Source organism: Phycodurus eques, chromosome 5, assembly GCF_024500275.1.
Source record: "Phycodurus eques isolate BA_2022a chromosome 5, UOR_Pequ_1.1, whole genome shotgun sequence".
Classification (NCBI taxonomy): Eukaryota; Metazoa; Chordata; class Actinopteri; order Syngnathiformes; family Syngnathidae; genus Phycodurus; species Phycodurus eques.
The window spans coordinates 25,196,542-25,219,902 of record NC_084529.1 but is presented as its reverse complement, the minus strand read 5'-3'; the positions used below and the strand labels follow the sequence as shown (position 1 = coordinate 25,219,902).

General features: G+C 40.6%; 2 protein-coding genes across 2 annotated transcripts; one reads left to right on the top strand and one right to left on the bottom strand.

Annotated features, from left to right (window-relative positions):
* The first annotated feature begins 187 nt into the window (after positions 1-187).
* alkbh3 (alkB homolog 3, alpha-ketoglutarate dependent dioxygenase) lies at positions 188-9,955 on the top strand. The gene is made up of 10 exons (XM_061678295.1): positions 188-262; positions 2,159-2,239; positions 2,327-2,421; positions 2,518-2,552; positions 2,645-2,692; positions 4,597-4,700; positions 5,335-5,423; positions 7,576-7,794; positions 8,682-8,780; positions 9,839-9,955. The coding sequence occupies exons 2-10, from the start codon at positions 2,164-2,166 to the stop codon at positions 9,863-9,865; spliced, it is 792 nt and encodes a 263-aa protein (XP_061534279.1). The 5' UTR covers positions 188-262; positions 2,159-2,163; the 3' UTR covers positions 9,866-9,955.
* Positions 9,956-10,875: 920 nt separating this feature from the next.
* Positions 10,876-19,502, bottom strand: lysmd4 (LysM, putative peptidoglycan-binding, domain containing 4). Its single transcript, XM_061678293.1, has 3 exons — positions 19,304-19,502; positions 16,908-17,200; positions 10,876-16,529 (listed from the first exon to the last, which is right to left on the bottom strand). Exons 2-3 carry the CDS (start codon positions 17,184-17,186, stop codon positions 16,029-16,031), a joined length of 780 nt encoding a protein of 259 aa, XP_061534277.1. The 5' UTR covers positions 17,187-17,200; positions 19,304-19,502; the 3' UTR covers positions 10,876-16,028.
* Positions 19,503-23,361: the final 3,859 nt, after the last annotated feature.

Sequence of the window (23,361 nt, the reverse complement as noted above, 5' to 3'; positions counted from 1 at the left end):
ATGTTTATAAACATTTATTTTTCAATAAAAAAGTAAATGACTGCAAAAACAACTTCAATACAAATATATACAATAGTTTCATAATTTTCTGGGGGAAACATTTAACAAAAAGACGAGATAAAAATGAAACTTAAAGGAACTATAGGTCTACATGTTATTTCCGGGAAGTGTTTATTTTATTGTAACACACCTGTCATGGCCGTCCGTCGCCAAATGAAACTGCTTTCGAAGCAGTAGTACTACTGTTTCATTGTCATCTTAGGTGAGTTATTTTACGACTCAAATACATTAGTTGTACATTTTGCACTTCTATAATGTTAATGGAAAAATATCCTCGTGTTTCGTTAGCTTCGTGGAAGTTACACGAGTGAAGTAGAAGTGAACTACGACTAGTGCAACTTCTGTCCTGTATTGCATTTTAAAAATACCATCACAGAGTGTTTATAGTTAGTCAAGTGAACAACAAGACCTGTGTCAGAGCTAATGTCATTTTGAGTTTTATTCCATCAAAAAATAGAACGGAAGGGCATTGTATCGCGTGGTATACCCTATTTCGTTTTATGTCATTTTTTTAAACAAGGTAGTTGTTACATGTTGGGTATATACTCAATAAGAATTGGAAAACTTAATTTATTGCAATAGTTTTAGTCAAAACTGAAACGTACATTATATAGATTCACAGCAGGCAGAGTGAAATATTTAATACATTTTAAAATAATTTGGATGATTATAGCGAAGGCTACAGGTAACTGAAACCAAAAGTTTACTATCTCAAGAAATTTTAATATTACATAAGTAACCATCAAAAATAAAAAAATTTAAATATAAAAATTAGGTAGGAATTTTTGAGGGTTTTTTTTTGAGTGAATGAGTTTTACTTTTTGAATTGAACTACTAAAATAAATGAACTTTTCTTACATATTCCTATTGATTGAAATGCATATGTACATACATTTTAGGAGACTGTATTATTGTTGTCATAGTTGCTCTAGAGCAGAGGTTGGTAGAGTAGCCAAATATTGTACTCAAGTAAGAGTACTGATACTTTAGAATAAAATGACGCAAATAAAAAGCAGTCATCCAAATATTTGAGTAAGAAAGTACTCAATGAAAAAACTACTCTAGTAAAGAGTAACTTGTGAGCAACTTCAGATTTTTTTAAAAAAATTAGAGCATGAACATCAAATAAAAAATATATATATACGGAAGTCGACACACACCTGTCACCATTTACATTTTTAACTGCCCCAAAACCAACACATACATTGGGCCCTACAGAAACATTATTTGCTTTATTCCCTTAAATGACTGAATGAAGACGTCGTTTGCTGACCAGACTTAGTCATTGTGTGTGCGACACCATAGGATAGGGCTAATGTTGCCATATCCACTGCCAAAATAACAATAGAAACATCTGCAACTTACCACAAGGTATTTTCTCAAGTTAGAAGTGGGCTGAAATATCCAAGTTTGGGCAGTCACAACTGAAGAGCTGCATGACAAAGCTGTTGTTTTTTTGAGTCTGTAAAGTAAACGCACTCGCGCAGCTGTTTCCCCCCCCCCCCCCAAAAATGAGTCATTTTGATTGGCTCGCAAAAGCTATGTGCCCGGTCATGTGACTGCCTTGTGTCGTTTGATGGGTGGACTTGAGTCAAACGTCACTGTGATAACGCTGGATTGGCGCAATGGGCGCCCTATGCGGAACTCGAAGATGGAGTCTAAAAATAAACGTGCACACGTAGCAATGGATAAATAAAAGTTGCGAACGGCATGTCGATCATTGTAACGGAGTATAAGTATCAATCCTACACATAAATACTCAAGTAAAAGTAAAAAGTACAGTGCATTTAAAGCACTCTGACAAGTACAGTTTATCCGAAATATTACTTGAGTAAATGTAACGTGTTGCTACCCACCTCTGCTCTAGAGACCATTTTAGCTGGTGATACATATGAATAATAGCATTATCTGTGCATTAGATACATTATTATTAGAGTGCTTCCTTTAATCATATCATTATTATCTATCTCATCAGAGTGTGCAGGTTTAGTGTTATACAGTCTTCAGAAATTTTATTCTATTTGAAATAAGATGTGATATTCTTACTGGTCCTCACACGAGAGGAAGTCTCACTCTTCCTACTTCCTTCCTTGAACAGGCGTGATGTCGGATAAACGCCAGCGTGCCAGGGTGCAGGGCTCCTGGGCCAAACAGCTTCCCAAACAATCGAGACCAGCAGGTAGTTTAAAGTATTTTATGTATACATACACAAAACACACTTTGAAAATGTGGTCTTGGATGTGTTATCTTTTTATTTGTGGTATAGTTCCCCACAGCCAAATTGCCAATCCGGCTGCCGCATCATGGGGAATTCATCGGCAGACAACATCTGGAAATTTTGAGTTCCACCAACCTATTGAGGTAGTAGTCCTTTACAACAAAAAAAACCCATCCCAACATAATTGATTCTTGCAAGATGAGCTTTACTAAAAATACTTTGTATTGTCTTCTTCACAGCCCATTAGAGGTGTTCCGCCAGAGAAAGTTATTGAGTAAGTGCCGGATTTGAATGGAATGGCTTATCATTTTTGTGTAATGCTACTCTCATGATACATAACTTTATTATGTATTTTGCTTTTCACAGCCAGGCAGGGGATTATGAGATTAGCCATGGACCTTCAGGAGTGTCCAGGTCAGTGAAAGTGTCTTTTGTAGGATTAGCGGGGGGGAAAAAGATCATCACACCAGCCCAGGACCTCCATATCCAGCATGTTCACCTCCAAGATCGTCTGAGACCACCCACCCAGACAGCTGCTGCAACAATCTTGTGGAAATAACGAAATAATTTCTGCACAAACTTTCAGAAACCGTCTCAGGGAAACTCATCTGTATGCTCGTCGTCCTCATCGGGGTCTCGATCTGAGTGCAGTTCGTCGTCGTAACCGACTTGAGTGGGCGAATGCTCACATTTGATGGCGTCTGGCATGTTGGAGAGGTGTTCTCTTCACGGATGAATCCCGGTTTTCACTGTGCAGGGCAGGTGGCACACAGCGTGTGTGGCGTTGTGTGGGTGAGCGGTTTGCTGATGTCAACGTTGTGGATCGAGTGGCCCATGGTGGCGGTGGGGTTATGGTATGGGCAGGTGTATGTTATGGGCAACGAACACGGGTGCATTTTATTGGTGGCATTTTGAATGCATAGAGATACTGTGACGAGTGGCTGAGGCCCATTGTTGTGCCATTATTCCACGACCATGACGTCATGTTGCAGGATGATAATGCACCGCCCCGTGTTGCAAGGCTCTGTACACAATTCTTGGAAGCTGAAAACATCCCAGTTCTTGCATGGCCAGCATACTCGCCGGACATGTCACCCACTGAGCATGTTTGAGATGCTCTGCATCGGCGTATACGACAGCGTGTTCCAGTTCCTGCCAATATCCAGCAACTTCGCACAGCCATTGAAGAGGAGTGGACCAACATTCCACAGGCCACAATCAACAACCTGACCGACTATGCGAAGGAGATGTGTTGCACAGCGTGAGGCAAATGGTGGTCACACCAGATACTGACTGGTTTTCTGACCCTCGAGACCCCCACAATAAAGCAAAACTGCACATTTCAGAGTGGGCTTTTATTGTGCCCAAAGGCACACCTGTGCAATACTCATGCTGTCTAATCAGCATCTTGACACGCCACACCTGTGAGGTGGGATGGATTATCTCGACAAAGGAGAAATGCTCACTAACACAGATTTAGACAGATGTGTGAACAATATTTAAGGGAAATGGCCTTTTGTGTATGTAGAAAAAGTTTTAGATCTTTGAGTCCAGCTCACGAAAAATGGGAGCAAAAACAAAAGTGTTGCGTTTAGATTTTTGTTCAGTGAAGTAAATTGTGATTAATTCCCGTTCATACTCACATATTTGTCTCAATTCTGCCAGATTTCTGTGAATTCTTGTTGACGGTATCCCCTTTTTGTCAGATATAATGGAAAAAGGATGGTACCTAGATTTGTCCTGAAATTGTATTTATATTTATTTATTTATTTGGCCAAAGTAATTTTTGTCTTCTTTTATATAAATGAATATAATTCTTCGGCTTTATCAATGCTTTGATTTTCAACTAAACATGGTGGGAACCACCATTTTAAGAATACAGGTAAATATACAGTGGTACCTTGACTCTTGTACTGTATTGTATAAAAGCAAAATAAAAGTGAATGCTAAGAATTAAGCTGGTAGTGGAGGTAACGTACATTCTGAAGTATTCATGTGTTGCATGTGTGCCTTTTAACGGGCGTGACCTAGTGAGTGATGTCAGGAGGTGGACTTGGGTTGGCCCGTTAGTCTTCGTGTGAGCATCTGTGCGTGAGTTGCGGCCTACGGCAGCTCCTTCCAAGTGTTTTCTATTTGTGTATTTTACTTGTCTCGTTCAATAAACATCTGAAAGTGCATCGGGGACTGATACAATTTGGCTCGCAACACAAAGCAAAATATCAACCAATCAACGGTTCTTAACACAATACTTTCGTAAGTAAGGTACCACTGTATATATATTATGTGTTTATTTCATGTTTATGTCATTTTTGTGTCAGATTGCGGCTGCTGCCAGGCTTTCTCGCAGCACAGGAGGCTGACTGGATGTTCAGTAAGCTGCTCGCAGAACTTCCCTGGTCACAAAAGACCAACGTCAGACAAGGTGGGTGTAGTCTGTAATAAGTAACAATCGAATGTGCTCCAGCCATCTATCCGTTTACTGCTGCACATGTCTTCATTCAGGCTGAGCTGGAGTCTAACCCAGTTGACTTGTGGCGAGAGATACTCCCCAGACTGGCTGCCAGTCAATCACAGAGCGAAGACAAATGATCTGATTTCAATTAATTGGTCCCAAAATTACCAGAAGGTACAATTAACCTCTGCATCGTCCTGTTGTTATTATTCGTACAGCTTTGTGTTCAACTAAGCAGGCCCAGATTTCACACTGCGTCCAGTGAATGCGAGTGTCAACGGTTGTTTGTCTGTATGAGCCCTGCGATGGGCTGACGACCAATCTCGCTCAAGTCAGCTACCATAGGCTCCAGTTCACTCGTGGGCCGGGACCCAAATAAGGACAAGTGCTCGAGAAAATAGATGAATGGCGTTTATTCAGCCCTGGAAACAGGCCAAATCCTCGAACAATGCCAATTTCAAATCAAAATCCAAATCTGTACGTTTCACATCGAAGGTTCTTCGTAGGTTTTTGTGTGTCCTATCATGATGAACATGCATGAATGATTTTGTGTCCGAAATGATGTTGCAAAGGCTAATTGTGTCCGCTCAACCTGCTCAATCAGGTGAGGCCTACGCAGAGCCAAGGCTGACGTGCTGGTTTGGAGAGTTGCCCTACACGTACGCTCACTCCACCATGGCCGCCAACACTAAGGTCTCATAACATCTCATACTTTGCCTGCACTGCGTATACAAAATAACCTTCGCCTTTTTGTTGACCTTTTTCATACTACAACAGTAAACCCACGCAATTGATACCGCCATAGGCCCTAGCCAATGTGGCACCCTAAGCGATAACAAAAAAAAAGTCATTTTTACCATTGTCTTTCATTTACAGGATAACTGATCACTCAATTTACACGCTTAACAAATTAAAAATAAATCAATCAATCAATCTAAAATACAAGATGAAAACCCACACCACAAAATACAATTAATGTGGATAAGTGGGAAAAAAAAGTAATAAATTACAACAGTTTGCACACAATAACTACATGAGCTACATCAGGGGTCACCAACACGGTGCCCGCGGGCTGTTTGACAAAGAGCTCACCCGCGAAGTCATCATTTGAAAATGTTAATATTTGCAGAGGCCCTGCGATTGGCTGGCAACCAGTTTAGGGTGTACCCCGCCTCCTGCCCGTTGACAGCTGGGATAGGCTCCAGCACGCCTGCGACCCTAGTGAGGAGAAGCGGCTCAGAAAATGGATGAATGGAATATTTGCAGAGATTTGTAGAAATAAAGTGTTGCATATTGATATGCATCTGTTTCCTACAATGTTAATCATTGTTGGTAATTATCGTGAAAAATCATTAACATACACTGGTCAATAACTTTTTTGTCTAAGATTTTTTTTTTTAGCTGATTTAGGACAATTTTTATGCGCTGAATCCAAATATCACATTCATCTTATCAATTTCAAGAGTTCATAGAAATATAAATATATTTAAGGTGATTCAAGAACAGTCATGGAGTTGTTCTGAAGCCACTTCGTTATTTTAGCTGTGTGCTTAGGGTCATTGTCTTGTTGGAAGGTGAACCTTCGGCCCAGTCTGAGTTTCTGAGCACTCTGGAGAAAGTTTTCGTCCAGGATATCCCTGTACTTGGCCGCATTCATCTTTTCTTCGATTGCAACCAGTCGTCCTGTCCCTGCAGCTGAAAAACACACCCACAGCATGATGTTGCCACCAACATGCTTCACTGTTGGGACTGTATGGGACAGGTGATGCGCAGTGCATGGTTTTCTCCACACATGCCACTTAGAATTAAGGCCAACAATTTCTCTCTCGGTCTCATCAGACCAGTGAATCTTATTTTTCATCACTTTGGAGTCTTTCAGGTGTTTTATTTATTTTTTATTTTTTGCAAACTCCATGCGGGCTTTCATGCGTCTTGCACTGAGGAGAGGCTTCCGTCGGACCACTCTGCCGTAAAGCCCCGACTGGTGGAGGGCTGCAGTGATGGTTGACTTTCTAGAACTTTCTCCCATCTCCCGACTGCATCTCTGGAGCTCAGCCACAGTGATCTTTGGGTTCTTCTCCACCTCTCTCACCAAGGCTCTTCTCTCCCAATTGCTCAGTTTGGGCGGACGGCTAGCTCTAGGAAGGGTTCTGATCGTCCCAAACGTCTTCCATTTCAGGATTATGGAGGCCACTGTGCTCTTAGGAACCTTAAGTGCAGCAGAATGTTTTTTGTAACCTTGGCCAGATCTGTGCCTTGCCACAATTCTGTCTCTGAGCTCTTCAGGCAGTTCCTTTGACCTCATGATTCTCATTTGCTCTGACATGCACTGTGAGCTGTAAGGTTTTATATAGACATTCATTCCCAAAAAGACTCATGGCTGTATTAGCTCAAAAGGGTGCTTCTACTAAATACTGAGCAAAGGGTCTGAATACTTATGGCTGTGTGATATTTCAGTTTTTATTTTTTAATAAATCAGGAAAAACTTCAACAATTAAATTTTTTTCTGTCAAAATGGGGTGCTGTGTGTACATTAATGAGGAAAAAAATGAACTTAAATTATTTTAACAAATGGCTGCAATATAACAAAGAGTGAAAAATTTAAGGTGGTCTGAAAACTTTCCGTAGCCAATGTAATTATATTTATTTATGTAAGAGAAACAAAAATAGCTTTGGCCAGCCAAATAAAATGAAATAATCCTAGATATTTCCCCTCTTCTTGAAAAATCTTTGGCATGTTGTCTTAATATAGCATTCTTCTACCATTATAGTCAACAAAAAGGTTGAACTTATCCTTGCTTTATCACGCACTGACTAAACTGCGGCTATTCCGCTGTCTGCCTAGTGGCATCCGTTGCTGTTGAGGCTTCGCGCAGCGGTCGCCGAGGCGATCCCCGGCGGCAGCGACCGCTTCAACTCGCTCCTGTGCAATCTATACAGAGACGGACACGACGGCATCGGCTGGCACAGCGACGACGAGGCCTCACTGGGCCACCAGCCCGTCATTGCTTCGCTCAGCCTGGGCGACAACAGGGTGTTCGGCCTCCGCAAGAATCCGCCTCCGGTCAGACACGCACACGCACAACTCCTTCCATGTGCTGGCTGGAATCATTGTTTTCACCAAAAAATAGTTTCGCATTAGATTACACATTTATTCTCAAAGATTGTTTTGCTTGTAGAATTAAGACTTTTTTTTCCCCACAGGATCAACTTTTTTTTCAAAAATATGACTTTGTTCTAGTAAAATTGCAACTTTAAAATAAAAAAAAAAAACCTTAACAATTTCTTGAAAAAAAAAACCCAACTTTATTCAATTACTTTTTGTGAAAGAAAGTAATTTTATTCTCATAAGAGTTTCAAATACAAATGACTTATTCTTTAAGAAAAAGTTACTATTTTCATAAGATTTAGATTTAAATTTACTCTCAAAGATACAAATTAATACTTTTTTTTCCCCTCAGACTTTTTTTTTTTTTTTTTTACTTGAAAAAGTTTAGGGAACTTTATTCCTGTAAAACATTTCAACAAAAAAAATATAGCTTTAGTTTAAAATAAAGATTTTACTCTTGTAAGATTATGAGTTTTAGTCTTTGGGACTTTAATCACAGGTCTTTTTATGTACAAAAATCACTTACTATTTTGCAAGATTTTTTAATTTTTTTTTTATCTGCCAACAGGTTTATTGTAAACAACACCAACATTCTAATAAGAATATATATGAATATTTTCGCACCCCCCCAAAGGAAAAATTTAGCCTCATAAGATTAATAATTTTTTTGGGGGGATAAAAAAAATCTATTTAAGTCTTGCAAAATTTGGACTTTATTATTGATACAATCCGACTTTATCTTTACCCCATGAATTTGTGTCTGGCCATGGTCCATATACATCCAGTACACAGGACAAACCGAATTGCTGTTTGTGTGATGCGCCGTCTCCTTTGCATCATAGGAGGAAAATGGTGACTACACCTACGCGGAGCGTATTAAGGTACCTCTGGGTCACGGCACACTGCTTTTGATGGAAGGAGCCATGCAGGATGACTGGCAGGTAAGCTCCACCAATCACTGATCCAGTATAAACATATCTAAAAATAAAAATCTATTGATTTTGAATATCTGACACAAGACAGTGGCGGTAAAGGCTGAGCTTGGTCAGAACTTGTCACCTCTGTAGTCACAAGTGAGCTTCTTAGACTTTTCCTTGTCACCTTAGCAAATATTAAAAAGAAGGTGAATTAGTGCCACATGTAATTGAAAAAAATTATAATACCATGAGAACTAAGTTGCATTTTGTATTAAATGTTTTAAAAGAGGCGGCACGGTGGAAGACTGGTTAGAGCGTTTGCCTCACAGTTCGGAGGACCGGGGTTCAATCCCCAGCCCCGCCTGTGTGGAGTTTGCATGTTCTCCCGTGCCTGCGTGGGTTTTCTCCGGGCACTCTGGTTTCCTCCGAAATCCCAAAAACATGCATGGTAGGTTAATTGACAACTCAAAATTGCCCGTAGGTGTGAATGTGAGTGCGAATGGTTGTTTGTTTATATGTGCCCTGCAATTGGCTGGCAACCGGTTCAGGGTGTACCCCGCCTCCTGCCCGATGTTAGCTGGGATAGGTTCCAGCACTCCCGCGACTCTTGTGAGGAGAAGGGGCTCAGAAAATGGATGGATCTTTTAAAATAAATAATTAGTATTTTTTATGGGAAATTTTTATTTTTTATTTTTGTGAAATATTTGTATTTTGAGAGAAATGATCTACTATTCCAAGACATATTTGTTTATAGAGATATTTGTTTTGGTTAAAGTAGCAGTTGTTTATAATTACAGTAACACATACAGCAACTACGCCAATTCCCATTAGCCCGTCTATGGCATTCAAATTTGTTATATCATTTTATCGTTTATCTGGAGGTGACGAACAACACTGCCTTTTATTTGAAGAACAAGAGAGTGGGAAAATGTTGAAAGCATGTGGTGGGGGATTAAAATTGTATACACGCACACTCTTTTTGTTGGTGAATATATTTTTTTCAGATTTTCATTTTCTTCCTCTGGAACGTATCCTCCTCACTTTGCTTAATTTGAACAGTGCGTCTTCTCTGTGCTTTTCAGCACCAGGTGGCTAAGGAGTACCACTGACCGCGGCCCTCGCATCAACTTGACCTTCAGGACCATCTTCCCCGAGCCACAGGGCTACCGGCCGGGCACCAAGCTGCGCTTTACCACCAAGCAAACATACACGCCTCATTTTCAGTTTTCCGAGGAGGAGCCCTGAACACAGCTCAGGTGTGACCAGGCTGATAAGCTTGTTTTAGTATAATACACTAAAGCAACGCTAAATTGTATGGTTTTATTTAATGGGTACAAAAAGTGGTACATTCTCATGTTAAAAAAACATTTTATGAGTTTGTCCCTTTTTTCCCCCCCCCGCCTTCTTGTTGAATGAGTGCATGTTTACTTACAATAAAATATAAATGAAAATGTTTGGGACATTTAGTTGGAGTGGTCAAACGGTCATTTCAAATTGAAATGTCCTTTTTTGACATCTTTTCATGTTTACTCATGCAACCGCTGGAATAAAATAAAGTTACATAGCAGTCAATGTCTTGTATCTAAATTTCATTTGGGCACGTTTACTTAGAAAATAGATAAAAAGTAACTTGGCTCAATGTTTCCATCCATCCATCCATTCATCCATTTTCTGAGCCGCTTCTCCTCGCTAGGGTCGCGGGCGTGCTGGAGTCTATCCCAGCTGTCATCGGGCAGGAGGCGGGCGGGGTACACCCTGAACTGGTTGCTATCTTAAATTTTATTTTTTGGTTGTTGTTTTTAAGTAAAGGGCAGTCAATGAAAATAACCACATAAATAATTTGCCCCAAAAAATTATTAAGAAGGTAACATTGTTTTAAAAAATAACCTTGTAAATAAAATAAAGGGTGAGACAAAAATTATCTAGGTATCATCATGTTCCTCTTTCCTGGAATGAACGTGTGTTTGAACCTGGTCAAATTAACTATTTCCTAGTTTTTAATGTTTTAAGTGAAAAGTCATTTCCTAGTGTAGTAATCAACACTCTTTGAGTCTTGTATTGAAATAAGTCACCAGTCACTGAGTCAATATTTATAATCAATATTTACTCAACAGTTGGAAAACCATTAAAAAACAGTCATTAAGCCATATCCATGTTCAAGGCTAATTTTGTTAAGATATAATCAAAACTCCCTCAAGTTTTACAATGTCCAAAAAAGTTGCACATTTCAGAATATGAATTTAGCAGTGAATGCTTAAGGCACCCTGTGTTAACTTATTATTCTTTAAGTTACAAACTAAAAAGTGGAAACACATCACATGTACAGTGGGTACGGAACGTTTTCAGACCCCCTTAAATTTTTCACTCTTTGTTATAGTGCAGCCACTTGTTAAAACCATTTAAGTTCATTTTTCCCTCCTTAATGTACACACAGCACCCCATATTGACAGAAAAAACGTAATTGTTGAAATTTTTGATTTATTAAAAAAGAAAAACTTAAAATATCACACAGCCATAAGTATTCCAGACCCTTTGCTGTGACACACATATATTTAACTCAGGTGCTGTCCATTTCTTCTGATCAACCTTAAAATGGTTCTACACCTTCATTGGAGTCCAGCCAGCTGTGTTTGATTATACTGATTGGATTTGATGAGGAAAGCCACACCCCTGTCTATATAAGGCCTTACAGCTCACAGTGCATGTCAGAGCAAATGAGAATCATGAAGTCAAAGGAACTGCCTGGAGAGCTCAGAGACAGAATTGTGGCAAGGCACAGATCTGGCCAAGGTTACAAAAAACATTCTGCTGCACTTAAGGTTCCTAAGAGCACAGTGGCCTCCATAATCCTTAAATGGAAGACGTTTGGGACGATCAGAACCCTTCCTCGAGCTGGCCCGTCTGGCCAAACTGAGCAATTGGGCGAGAAGAGCCTTGGTGAGAGCGGTAAAGAAGAACCCAAAGATCGCTGTGGCTGAGCTCCAGAGATGCTGTCGGGAGATGGGAGAAAGCTCTAGAAAGTCGACCATCACTGCAGCCCTCCACCAGTCGGGGCTTAATGGCAGAGTGGCCCGACGCAAGCCTCTCCTCAGTGCAAGACACATGAAAGCCTGCATGGAGTTTGCTAAAAAACACCTGAATGACTCCAAGATGGGGAGAAATAAGATTCTCTGGTCTGATGAGACCAAGATAGAAATTGTTGGCCTTAATTCTAAGTGGCATGTGTGGAGAAAACCAGGCACTGCTCATCATCTGTCCAATACAGTCCCAACAGTGAAGCATGGTGGGGGCAGCATCATGCTGTGGGGGTGTTTTTCACCTGCAGGGACAGGGAGACCCCTTCACCTTCCAACAAGACAATGACCCTAAGCACACAGCTTAAATACTGAAGGAGTGACTTCAGAACAACTCTGTGACGGTTTCTGAATGGCCCAACCAGAGCCCTGACTTAAACCTAATTGTGCATCTCTGGAAAGACCTGAAAATGGCTGCCCACCAACATTTACCATCCAACCTGATAGAACTGGAGAGGATCTGCAAGGAGGAATGGCAGAGGATCCCCAAATCCAGGTGTGAAAAACTTGTTGAATCATTCCCAAAAAGACTCATGGCTCATTAGACTCATTAGCTCAAAAGGGTTCTTCTACTAAATACTGAGCAAAGGCTCTGAATACTTATGGCTGTGTGATATTTCAGTTTTTCTTTAAGAAATCTGCAAACATTTCAACAATTGTTTTTTTTTTTTCTGTCAATGGGGTGCTGTGTGTACATTTAATGAGGAAAAAAATAACTTAAATGAGTTTGGCAAATGGCTGCAATATAAAAAGTGAAACGTTTAAGGGGGTCTGAATACTTTCCGTACCCACTGTACATCATCGCACTGAATTGTGCTTTTGTAAATGCAGTTCACACGTTTGGCATGCCATTCCGGTCGACTCGGCACGAGCAACAAGGCTGGATTTACATTACATACAACAAGTGATGCAATTGGGATGAGTCATGGCAACGTAGACGAATGGAAACAATGCACGGAATTGAAAATCTTCAGAACGGAATCAGCTTTCTTGCAAATGTTGATAAAGATCTGATACATAATTGGGTATCTGCCAATGCGAGTTCCGTGTAAATGCACAGATGGGATATTCCGCCTTGATGCGAGCTTGATGTCATCAAAATATGCCAGTTGGTGATAATAAACACCCACATCTGCACAAACAATATAAATGACACCTTCTGTAAATCTAAATGACACAAACAGTATAGACCAATGATTCCCAAAGTGGAAAGTGGGCTCCTTGTGGTACGTGAAATAATCACTGCCGAAGTACATCCATCCATCCATCCATCCATCCATTGTCTTGACTGAGAATCTTCCCTAGAGTAGCTACAGTTCAGTTGTATTAACTCATTCACTGGCACTGGACTCAAACTTTATTGCTATTGACATCAAGTTTGTTTATGACTGGGGAGGGGTGAAGGAGGGTGTGGCGCAGCTTGTTTGCGAATTGCAAGCTTGTACTGTACTGTGATGACACACAGATGCCAGTAGATGGCAGCAGTGCTTTGGATGTGAGATAAGCAGAGAAAGTCATGAAAAGCTGAGACTATCAGACAGAAAACTGGCAAAAATGTGAAAATCAGACTAGTATAAACAACTCACACAGAGTATGTGTTGTGATGAAACTAATGAGTGTCTCGATCGTGAAAAATGACTGAGGATATCGAGACGAAGAAAGGATGACACTTTGGGGATAAGTGCCGTGACAAAAAAAAACCTGTTGATTGACCCCGGGCCACGTAGCGAGATTCCTTGACAATCCAGTTCACCTCAGCCCACCTCTCCTGTATGCGGGACCCTTGCGAACTTGACCCGGATTCGCCAGAGTGGTTGCCCTCTGGATCAACAGCAGACGCTCCAGAAGGTTATGTAGGTAAGGACTAACTAGGGGTGGGACTAACATACTACCCCTTCATCCGAAAGTTGAACTGGTCCAAATTGTTTGTTACATCACACATCTGTTACAGCTGTGCATATTCAACGCGTGCGGTACAGAGCCAGAAACCAAGGGGTGTGTAAAACCCCTGAATTTCATGCATAGGCTAGTAAAGTTCTACACTGCAAAGTGATGTGTGGGCGCAGGTAGAGGAGGAAGAAGTTGCAGATACGGGGCTTGCTTCAAGAAATAGTTCTGCTCTGCTTGACATACATAAATCTCATTTTCTCAATTTTTCTGGGGTCAGAATCAGATGTTTTTGGTGGAACCAACCTAGAGTGCTGTGACAAAGTATTTCTATTCTGAAGTTTTGTTTTTTTTGCATAGTTTCCCCACTTTTATGTTTAAGATCAACAAAGAAATATACATATCAGAAAAAGATAACCCAACTAAACCGGCAATGAATCTTTCACATCTGGGTGGAGAAATTTTGGCCCACTCTTCCTCACCTTGACGGAGGCCTACAGAACGTTCATCACTGTTGCATGTTTTCGTCATTTGTGGACAAAGGCTCTCACCATGGTTTGTTGGAGTGACAAAACTTTAGAAATGGCTTTGTAACCTTTTCCAAACTGATTTCTTTATTTCCCATCTGTTCTTGAATTGATTTGGATCGTTACATTTTGTTGGAGCTTTTTGAGATCTTTTACCCAACTTAATTTTGTCAGACAGGTTCTTTGTAAGTGATTTCTTGGTTGAACAGATCTGGAGGTAATCAGGCTTGTGTGTGGTCAGTGAAAATGAACTCAGCTTTTCAAAAAATGTGATTATCCACAGTTAATTCATGATTTAACAAGGGGGAAAATTACTTTTTCACACAGGCCCAAGTCGCTTTGAATTATTCAATATATAATATTGAACAATAATATAAAAATCAGCACTTAAAAATGGCACTTTGTTTACCTGGGTTATTTGTGTCTGATATTTACATTTGTTTAATGATAAACAAAGTGGGGAAACTGCTAAATAAATAAGAATTAGGGAATGGGTCAAATACTTTTTCACACCACTTTGTTCTGCTGCCGATTAGTGAAGAATGGGGAAAATAGGTTGAAAGATTTTTTTCCAGATGAAAAAAATGTTAGTCATTTGAAGCGTTTGGTCACTTGAAATGCACATGAAAATAAACCAAAAGAAAAAATGTAGGCATTAAAATAAGAATTGGGACCTGACGGCTGACAGCCGCTAACTTGGACCTGTAGTGTAAATCCAGCCCAAGTGAACAATGCAAAATGAATCGACATATATAAACACAGAAAATAAAAACATAACTTTAAAAACAACACACTCATGATGTACAGCGGTTTGAGTCAACACCTGATACACACACCTTAATTTCCTAGAAAACAAGCCACGATACAGTATCCTCCCATATTCACCAGTTTTGTTTTTTTTCCTGTCTAACCTATTCAGTTATTTGCTGAAAAACGGACTATTTGCAGTTTGTCGTCTTTCTGAAACGCTCAATGATGCCACAAGATGCTGCCGAGGCTTTATTGCTCTCTCACACTAATTATCAACAATGATGTAACACAGTAAGAAACAATTGTCAATATGCAACACTTCATTTCTGTAAATCCCGGCAAGTGTTTACATTTTAAAATAATCACTACTACAGTATTCCTAAAAGATCACACTGTCCCATCATTGGTGAGCCATTTTTAGAGCAGGCCTGCAGACTACTCGTGGTCTTTGGGGATAACCATGTTGGTGTCCCCTGCTGTACAGTAATAATTGATGTCCTTAAAAAGGTTTGTAATTACCTTTAGATGCCAGTACACCGCACTATTAATGTGTATGTAATAAATAGTGCTTTGGTCTCGAATAGAAGCTCCTTTCCTCATTTCAACATAGTTCTTTGTCACTAAACTGCCAATATACGGGCCCCACTGCAGTACCTTTCTGTTAGACAGGGCTTTGGCGCCATCCCGTGGAATCGTAGGGTGTTTCCGATGAGGACAAAAAACGTCATGTTAGTTTTTCAGCAAAAAGTTGAGAATCGATTCCACAGAAAGAAAAAGTAGCTGTGAAAGTGAACCGCAAATATGAGGGACAACACTGTAGCTGGAGATGTGTTTTTAAATAGCTACGAAAACACAAAAATACTTACCATAAAACAACATGCAGAACAGTAACAATTACTGGCAAGATGTTATTGACGAATTTTAAGTTGACATGATTGCAATGGATTGCAAATGGCCGACTTTAACAGAAGACGAGGCAGGTATTGCATGTGATGTTCAAGACATTTGGCTTTATGCAAACTAGAGGGGGAGTTCTATCCTGGCTCAGGTCCAGCGGTACCAAAGGCGCCGGTCCCGGGGTTGTTTGACGTGACGGGAGATGACGTGACACTGCCATCTGGCGGCGAGGCTGCACCACTGTGTTTGGTTTTGAAGTAAATAACGTAAAACAAGGGCAGTATGATGCCGATGAGCAGCATAGCCACCACGGCGTTCCACCACTGGATGCCCCAGTCTGCCCCTTGGCCCTTCTGTCCTCTTGGGCCCGATATTTTGGGTACATCGCCCAACAGCTCCACGTCGCGGTTGTCCGTGGTCGGGATTAGCTTCTCCGTGTCGTTGTCCACTTCAGTGCAGAAGTCCATAACCTGGTGTCTGTGCGGCTGGTCCCTGATGGGCATTTCCTCTAAATAGTCACTCGGGTCTGCGTGCGATTCCGTTAAAAAGCTGTGCTTGGGAACAGGAATTTTGATGCATTTCAGTGCAAATAAATCCTGCTCCTGTATGAGGTTGTTCACGCGCTTTATGTCTGCCACCTGTTCATAGAAACAAGTGTATAGTTTATGAGTTACATACCGATAATTGGATCGAATTGGACACGACACCCCCAACCCCCCAGCCAACTCTACGCTCTGATTCGCTGATGCCCATGTCAGACAACAGGTTAGGCCCCGCCTTTTCAAGCCAACACACACAAAGTCACCGATACTACAGTAAAAATCTGAGGATGGCGACCCCAAGTGGACAATAGCAATAAACGGACCGCGCATGCACATTATTGTGTTTACGAATGCAAAATCAATTTTTGTCTGATTAATCATAAGAATCAGAATCATCTTTATTTGCCAAGTATGCCAAGTACTTGGGTCTAAAAACATTTGATAGCGGTTATCCTACATCACTCCCCTACCTACCTTGCATCCGTACTGCAACGCCAGCTTGTTGAGATTGTCGCCGTCCAGCACGTCCCGTTCCAGCAGGTGGAAATTCCCCAGCCTGTCCTGTTCGGGCTCTTGGAACACGCGAGGTCTCATTTCCATCAGACCGAGTTCCTCCACCTCCTCGTCTTCATCGTCTGACGACGCGGCCGTGCCGTTGGCTTTCCTCTTGAACATGTACACCTGGCCGTCGGCGCTGGCGTGGACGTCCACCGGGGCCTGGAACGCGTGCGGCACATGCTCCCCGCGCCGCATCTTTCGACACCAGCCTGGAAGAACAATTCCAACAAGAATGAGCAGCCTCAACAAGCGTTGTTTGAAGAGAAAAATACAGGGGGTCCTTCGTTCACGATGCTAGCGATATAAAGTACGAGATTTCGAAGTAGTTTGCGCAGCGGTGTAAGAATATGTGGTCACACTGCCTAATAAGGTATACTCAGTTAGTGCTGTACTTACTGTTTTTCCATTTTCTATTTATGCCCTAGAAGTGTTTGTCATACAAATGTTTAGGATATGTTAGGCTTTACACGATCAGGATTTTTGGGGCCGATCAGCAAGTTTAAAAAAACGATAACAGATCACAAGATGGAGCAATTTGTCGATTTACATGACTTGTTCATTTATTGTATATACTTTGTGTACTGTATACTGAGTATTGTATCCATCCATCCATCCATCCATTTTCTGTACTGCTTATCCTCACTAGGGTCTCGGGTGTGCTGGAGCCCATCCGAGCTCAAAATTATTCACTAGCATTTTAGACAAAAGTGAACGCATCAATGACCTCTAGGGGGTATTCAAGGATTGGCCACTGACATAAATTGAGGTCAAATGAACACTACAACAGGACAGAAATAATGGGTGCTTGCTTACTGTAATTAAATTACTTTATTTTGCAATTCAATTACGTTAATAAATACTAAATAATGACATGCTTACGCTAACGTTCTCACTGTCCCGGCTATATGGACTGGTGTTGTCCAGAGTTTGCGTCCGTTTGGCTCCCCCCCACCATACATTCTTCAGGTGCCCGATCAAATTTGTTGTGTTGAAGCATTGAGATGACGTTCCCTACGACGTACTTCAGTTGTGCACAGACTGCAAATAACCTACGTGTTGTTTGTCTGAGACACCGCAAAATAGTCACACACCGACTGTGTTTTTTCACCGACAAGATTGAAAAGAACTTGATTGGCCGTTAGATTGTTACAGTACTGCGCCACAAGACACGTGACAAGGCTAAAAATAGACGAGCTTTTGGATTCATACGCGACGGCGACACGGAGTTAAGTCTTTTGCGGAGCCGATCGATGACGTAATTGATCAGATCGGCGAATTATGACATGAAAGCCGATCACCATAAAATGCTAATTATCGGCCAACACCGATCACACCAATAAGATCGGCGTAAAGTCTAGAATATGTTAGTACAGAGCTCCATACGTGACATGGGGGGGGGGGGGGGGGGAAATGTGGCCACACTATAGATACAGTATGTGCGCACACAATGCTAATTTATAGCCACAGAGTTGGTATAACGTGCAAACAAAATACTCTGCATGTCCCGATACAACTTTTTCACTTCCGATACGATACTGATATTGCAGCCTTGAGTATTGGCCGATATCCGTATAGACCTGATACAATAGTAGCACGAATTATACAATTATACATACTTTTATTACTTTATTTTTTTAGTATGGAATGTTAGAAACTGCTTCAAACTAATTATATTATTCAAACAGGGAACAATCGTCAGCAACAGTAGGTATGAGAACTGACTCATTTGTTATAAACCAATGGATTACATAAAGTTTATCCTTAAACACAAGGACATACTACAACTGAATAAAATTACAAAAGCGAAAATCCGGAAAAATAACCCATATATACAATAAAAACAAAAAATATATATTTTAAAGTGCTAAGTAAACAATATTAAACAAGCATATTCTACAACTGAATAAAGTAAAACAAAATTGGAAGAGTGAAATATAATCTTAATGAAACTAATAAATACAAATGATACTTTAGACTTATACAGACTTTATTGTCAATCAGGTATGCACAAGTGTTTACACTTAACGTGTTGAGCTGGTGGCTAAAATGACGTAAAGACCGGGGAAGCGCCACTTTAGTTCAGGCAGCTGGCTGACAGCCGCTAACGTCAGCTACGCGTTAGCCTAGTTAGCATATTTAGCCTTGTTAGCGTTTTACTCCCGTAACACGATGTATGGTAACATGTGTTCGCCAAACGCGGCGCGTAGCCAACGTGGCGTGAGTCACTTCTGCTGCGGTTGTTTTCAAGAGCACCTTTCCATCACACACAGCTATAACGTCGTCCATACTGTGGCGGCTCCAATGTAGTTTACCTTAAAGGGAAAGGCGACAAAAGGCACCGGACTCGTAACAATCTCCAACCCTGCGCTAGCTACTTTGGGCTAACTAACTTATTGGCGTGAGTGACATCAGCGAGCCCGCTTTCTTCTACGGTTGCCTCAAAGCGGACACACTAACACGGAGATTCACTACTGCCACTCCATGTTCAACGACAACCTTTTCACCATGACGTTACACGTGACGTGAGTAAAGTACACTTTCTATAACATTTCACCAAGGCAGGGCGACTCGGAAAACAGTGTAAATGGCTTAAATGAAAACATCTTTTTGTTGTTATTTATTATCTGCGGAGGTGGAAAAAGTAATTAAAGTAATGTTGACAAAATATGGAATACAAAGCACAAACATCTGTTTTCAAATGTAGGGAGTATAAAGCTGGCGTTGGGCGAAAACCTTTACATCTCCAAATATTAAGGGAAAAAAAGGCATGTTTGTGCAGCCATTGACATTGCATGGTCAAAGAGATCAAGCAATTTTCAACACTTGATTTTGGTCAATAACAGAACCATGTGGGGACTGACCTACCACCACTGGCCAAGGCACATCACGACATCAAAACTGCCACAATAAGGGTACATACTGAAATATCTGAAAGATCTCATGTAAATGTACTCACAAATATGGCTGCCCCCAAGGTCAATGTCCTGACCTCAACCTGATTATAATGCTGTGGCATAACTTCAAGAGATCTATTCACACCAGACATCCCTGGAATTTTGCTGAACTGCAACATTTTTGTAAAGAGGAATGGTCCAAAGTTTATCTTGATCGTTGTGCACGTCTGATCTGCAACGACAGGAAATGTTTGTTTGAGGTTATTGCAGCCAAAGGAGGATCAAGCAGTTCTGAAATCAAAGGGCTCACTTACCTTTTCCTCCTGGGAATGTTATTATTATTATTATTTAATATGAAAACATAATTGTTTGTGTGATAATAGTTTAAGCAGACTGGGTATTCGTGTGATATTTCTTGAGATAATGCTCATCCCGAATGAATCGAGCTACGTTTCATTCTTCTTCTTGAGTGTACCTTAGATTCTTTAAATCCGTAAGCCACTAGATGGGGCTGTTTGAAATATATTTTCAGGGCAGTTTTGTGCGTTGAATAAAATAATTTTCCTAGGTCTTGTACTGTACATTATATAAACTATGATGTATTCTGATATCCAGTTATGCAGTCATCAAACATGCCTTTTAGCATACGGATGGTGGCTTCCAGACCCACGCTGAAGCCAATGTCAGCTCCCTCCACCTGAAGCTTGAAACATCAATATAGATATTCTTTGAAACAGTCAATATGCCACATCAAGGTGGATTCAGAACTCCAGAATTCACATCGGCTCTAGTAGGTATTAGAACCCCACTTGAATATTCTGATAGAAACCTGCAGTGGTTGCATCTGTCAAACAATCTAAACCATAAAACACTGCTGCAATATTTTAGATTAAGAGTGTCCTTCAAGTTCCAGCCTCCCAAATCTCGGGCTTCCAACTCTGCCAACGACCTGCCGTTTTGCCACCTCTGCTAACCTACAAGCTTCCGCCTTCTGCTCCTGCAATAGTTTACATCTGTTGCGCCCACCAGAAGATCCTGGCAGAAGCGGAGTTTTGTTGGCAGGGGTTTAAAGTGGCAACTGTGGAATACAGTATTTGGCCAGAGGCGCTCAACAGACGCTGTGGTCACACTTGCCTGAGTCAGTCGATGGAGAAGGCAGCTGCCTCCTGTTTTTGCTAGTCACACAGCTATTTCCAGACACGGAATGTGACGTTGGAACAATGAGGGCGGTCTGCTGGCCTAAACACAGAAGAACATTTACTACCTAAATTGTAATGTTTTGTTTGCCTATCTATTTCCATGTCATTTTTTAAATGACTGATTTACAATAGCAATAAAAAATACCAATCTTCTTGCTAAAATCTTACATTTTTTTTCTTTGTCTGTCTCGAGTCTTAGTCATTCAAGTCATGGTAATCAGCAAAGGTTGAATTGAGGCAACTGGACTCTTCTTGTTTGCTAAATCTCTTGTTTTGTCTTGTTTTCTGAAAAAGTAAAAAAAAAAATGACTCTGGCAGTTCTGCTATTAGACCAACGATTTGTGCCAAGAAATGTTTAATTGTAATTAAATTATTACAATGTAATTATTAATATTAATTATTAATTTATTCCAAGCAGTGTATTGTCTTCATTTTGTAGCATTCTCTTGGAAAATTACGGGCTTTAATAAGCAGTGTGAAAGGGGCTACTGATCTTCGCTTAACTCTGTTAGTTGTGGGTCACATTGTTCCACTTTAGTTAAAAATAAATAGTTAAAACCATTTTTTTTAGTATGTAACACTTATTTAAATGTTGAGTCGATAATGCGATACAAACAATGTTTATTAAATTGAAGTAAACGTGCCGCTGCGCCAGTAACATTATTGCTGCTCCTGAGAAACAAACACAACAGGATGGTTAAAACCACCCGGTGAGCTGTTCCTTATTTTGGGAAGAGTGTTGCTAAACCAAGTTCATCCTGAGATGCTTGCTGAACTGAGATTTTGAGTTGTAATTTTTCTGCCACTTAACCCATGTACTTTTCCTGAAAATTGCATACATCCAACAGAAGATTAGCCAAACTGGGTTATATACATTCATAAAAACAGAGTCTCCTGTAGTGGAATGATGCATTTTCTGTAGTTGTGTGTAACCTCCTCAGTAGATGTAAAAAACAAAACAAAACAAAGGTTGCCCTCTTAACATGTTGTTGCAGCCTTTGACCACCTGAGGCCGCAGCAGGACAATGAAAAGAGTCTTGCTCTTGGGCTTGATTTACTGTTGTAAAACCTCCCTGCAAAGGGTCTCATAGTTCACAGTAATTACACGGGAGCAAAATGTTAGTTTTAAAACACCTCAAGGCATCAAAGCATCAGAAAGACTCATTATAGTATTTCGAGTCATTCATGTTGGCCTTTTCTTTAATTAATTAATGAATGCAAACTTTTTTGGTAAGGACATTTGGGACTGATGTTTTTGTGGTCATTGTAGGTGCAGACTATAAGGCAAGCAGCACAGCATGGAGAGAAACCTGCGATGACGTCATATAATATTGAAAAAAATTTGGGAAAATTATGACTAATCTACACATTTATTCTAGTATTATTATGGCATTTAAACATATACGATTTTTTAAAATCTTCTCCTCAGCTGTGTAATCTCCCCCAAGTCCCCACTTGATACAGAGCAAAGCTACGAGCGGTTCTGGCTAATAGCACTCATGCATATTCTAGTGTTGCTCTCCACATATGCATAGCCACTCAGCTGGAAAGCACCGATGACTTCTAGTTGACTCCAGACTACACAGTGACTCCCAAAGCTAATCGGGTATCGTGTCCAAATGCTCCGTTTCGTTGAGAAAACAACACAGTGTATTGGTCTGCACTTTGATTGTATGAACATTTTAACCACGATTGCTGCAAAAATATTTATTTGCGATTTTTCTTAATGACATTTCTCCACCACGTTACAAAGGAGTATCTCAGAAAGTCGACCCTTGCACTTGACAAAGGCGTTAACGATTGCAAAGCTAATGTTGCCTTAGAGAGGCAGATCATCATATCATTTACATTGCATTCAGATGCGGCATGTAACAGTGAATGATGAGCAACAAAGCGGCATAATGTGCTATATTTCAGGGCCACTGAGCAGCATGTCGAACTGACAGAGAGCGAGAGAGAGAGAGAGAGAGAGAGAGCAAATAGAGTGGGCGGCAGAGATGGGGTGGGGGGTTGGTGGGCGGGTGTATACTGCTTGCACGTTGCCCTGCAAAACAACAGAATGGGGCTTTTCTTTAAATGATTCAAAGAAAACGGTCAAATATTTATGGAGGTGAAAGATTTATGGTTGCCACTTCTAAGAACTTATTGCTCTGTGGCTGCATTATGGGTGAGGTCCCCTCCCCCGCCTAGTGTGAGTGTAAAAATAAATATAGTAAATATACTAATTATATAAACATTTAAATAATATAATAAATATGGGTTTTAATATAAATGTTA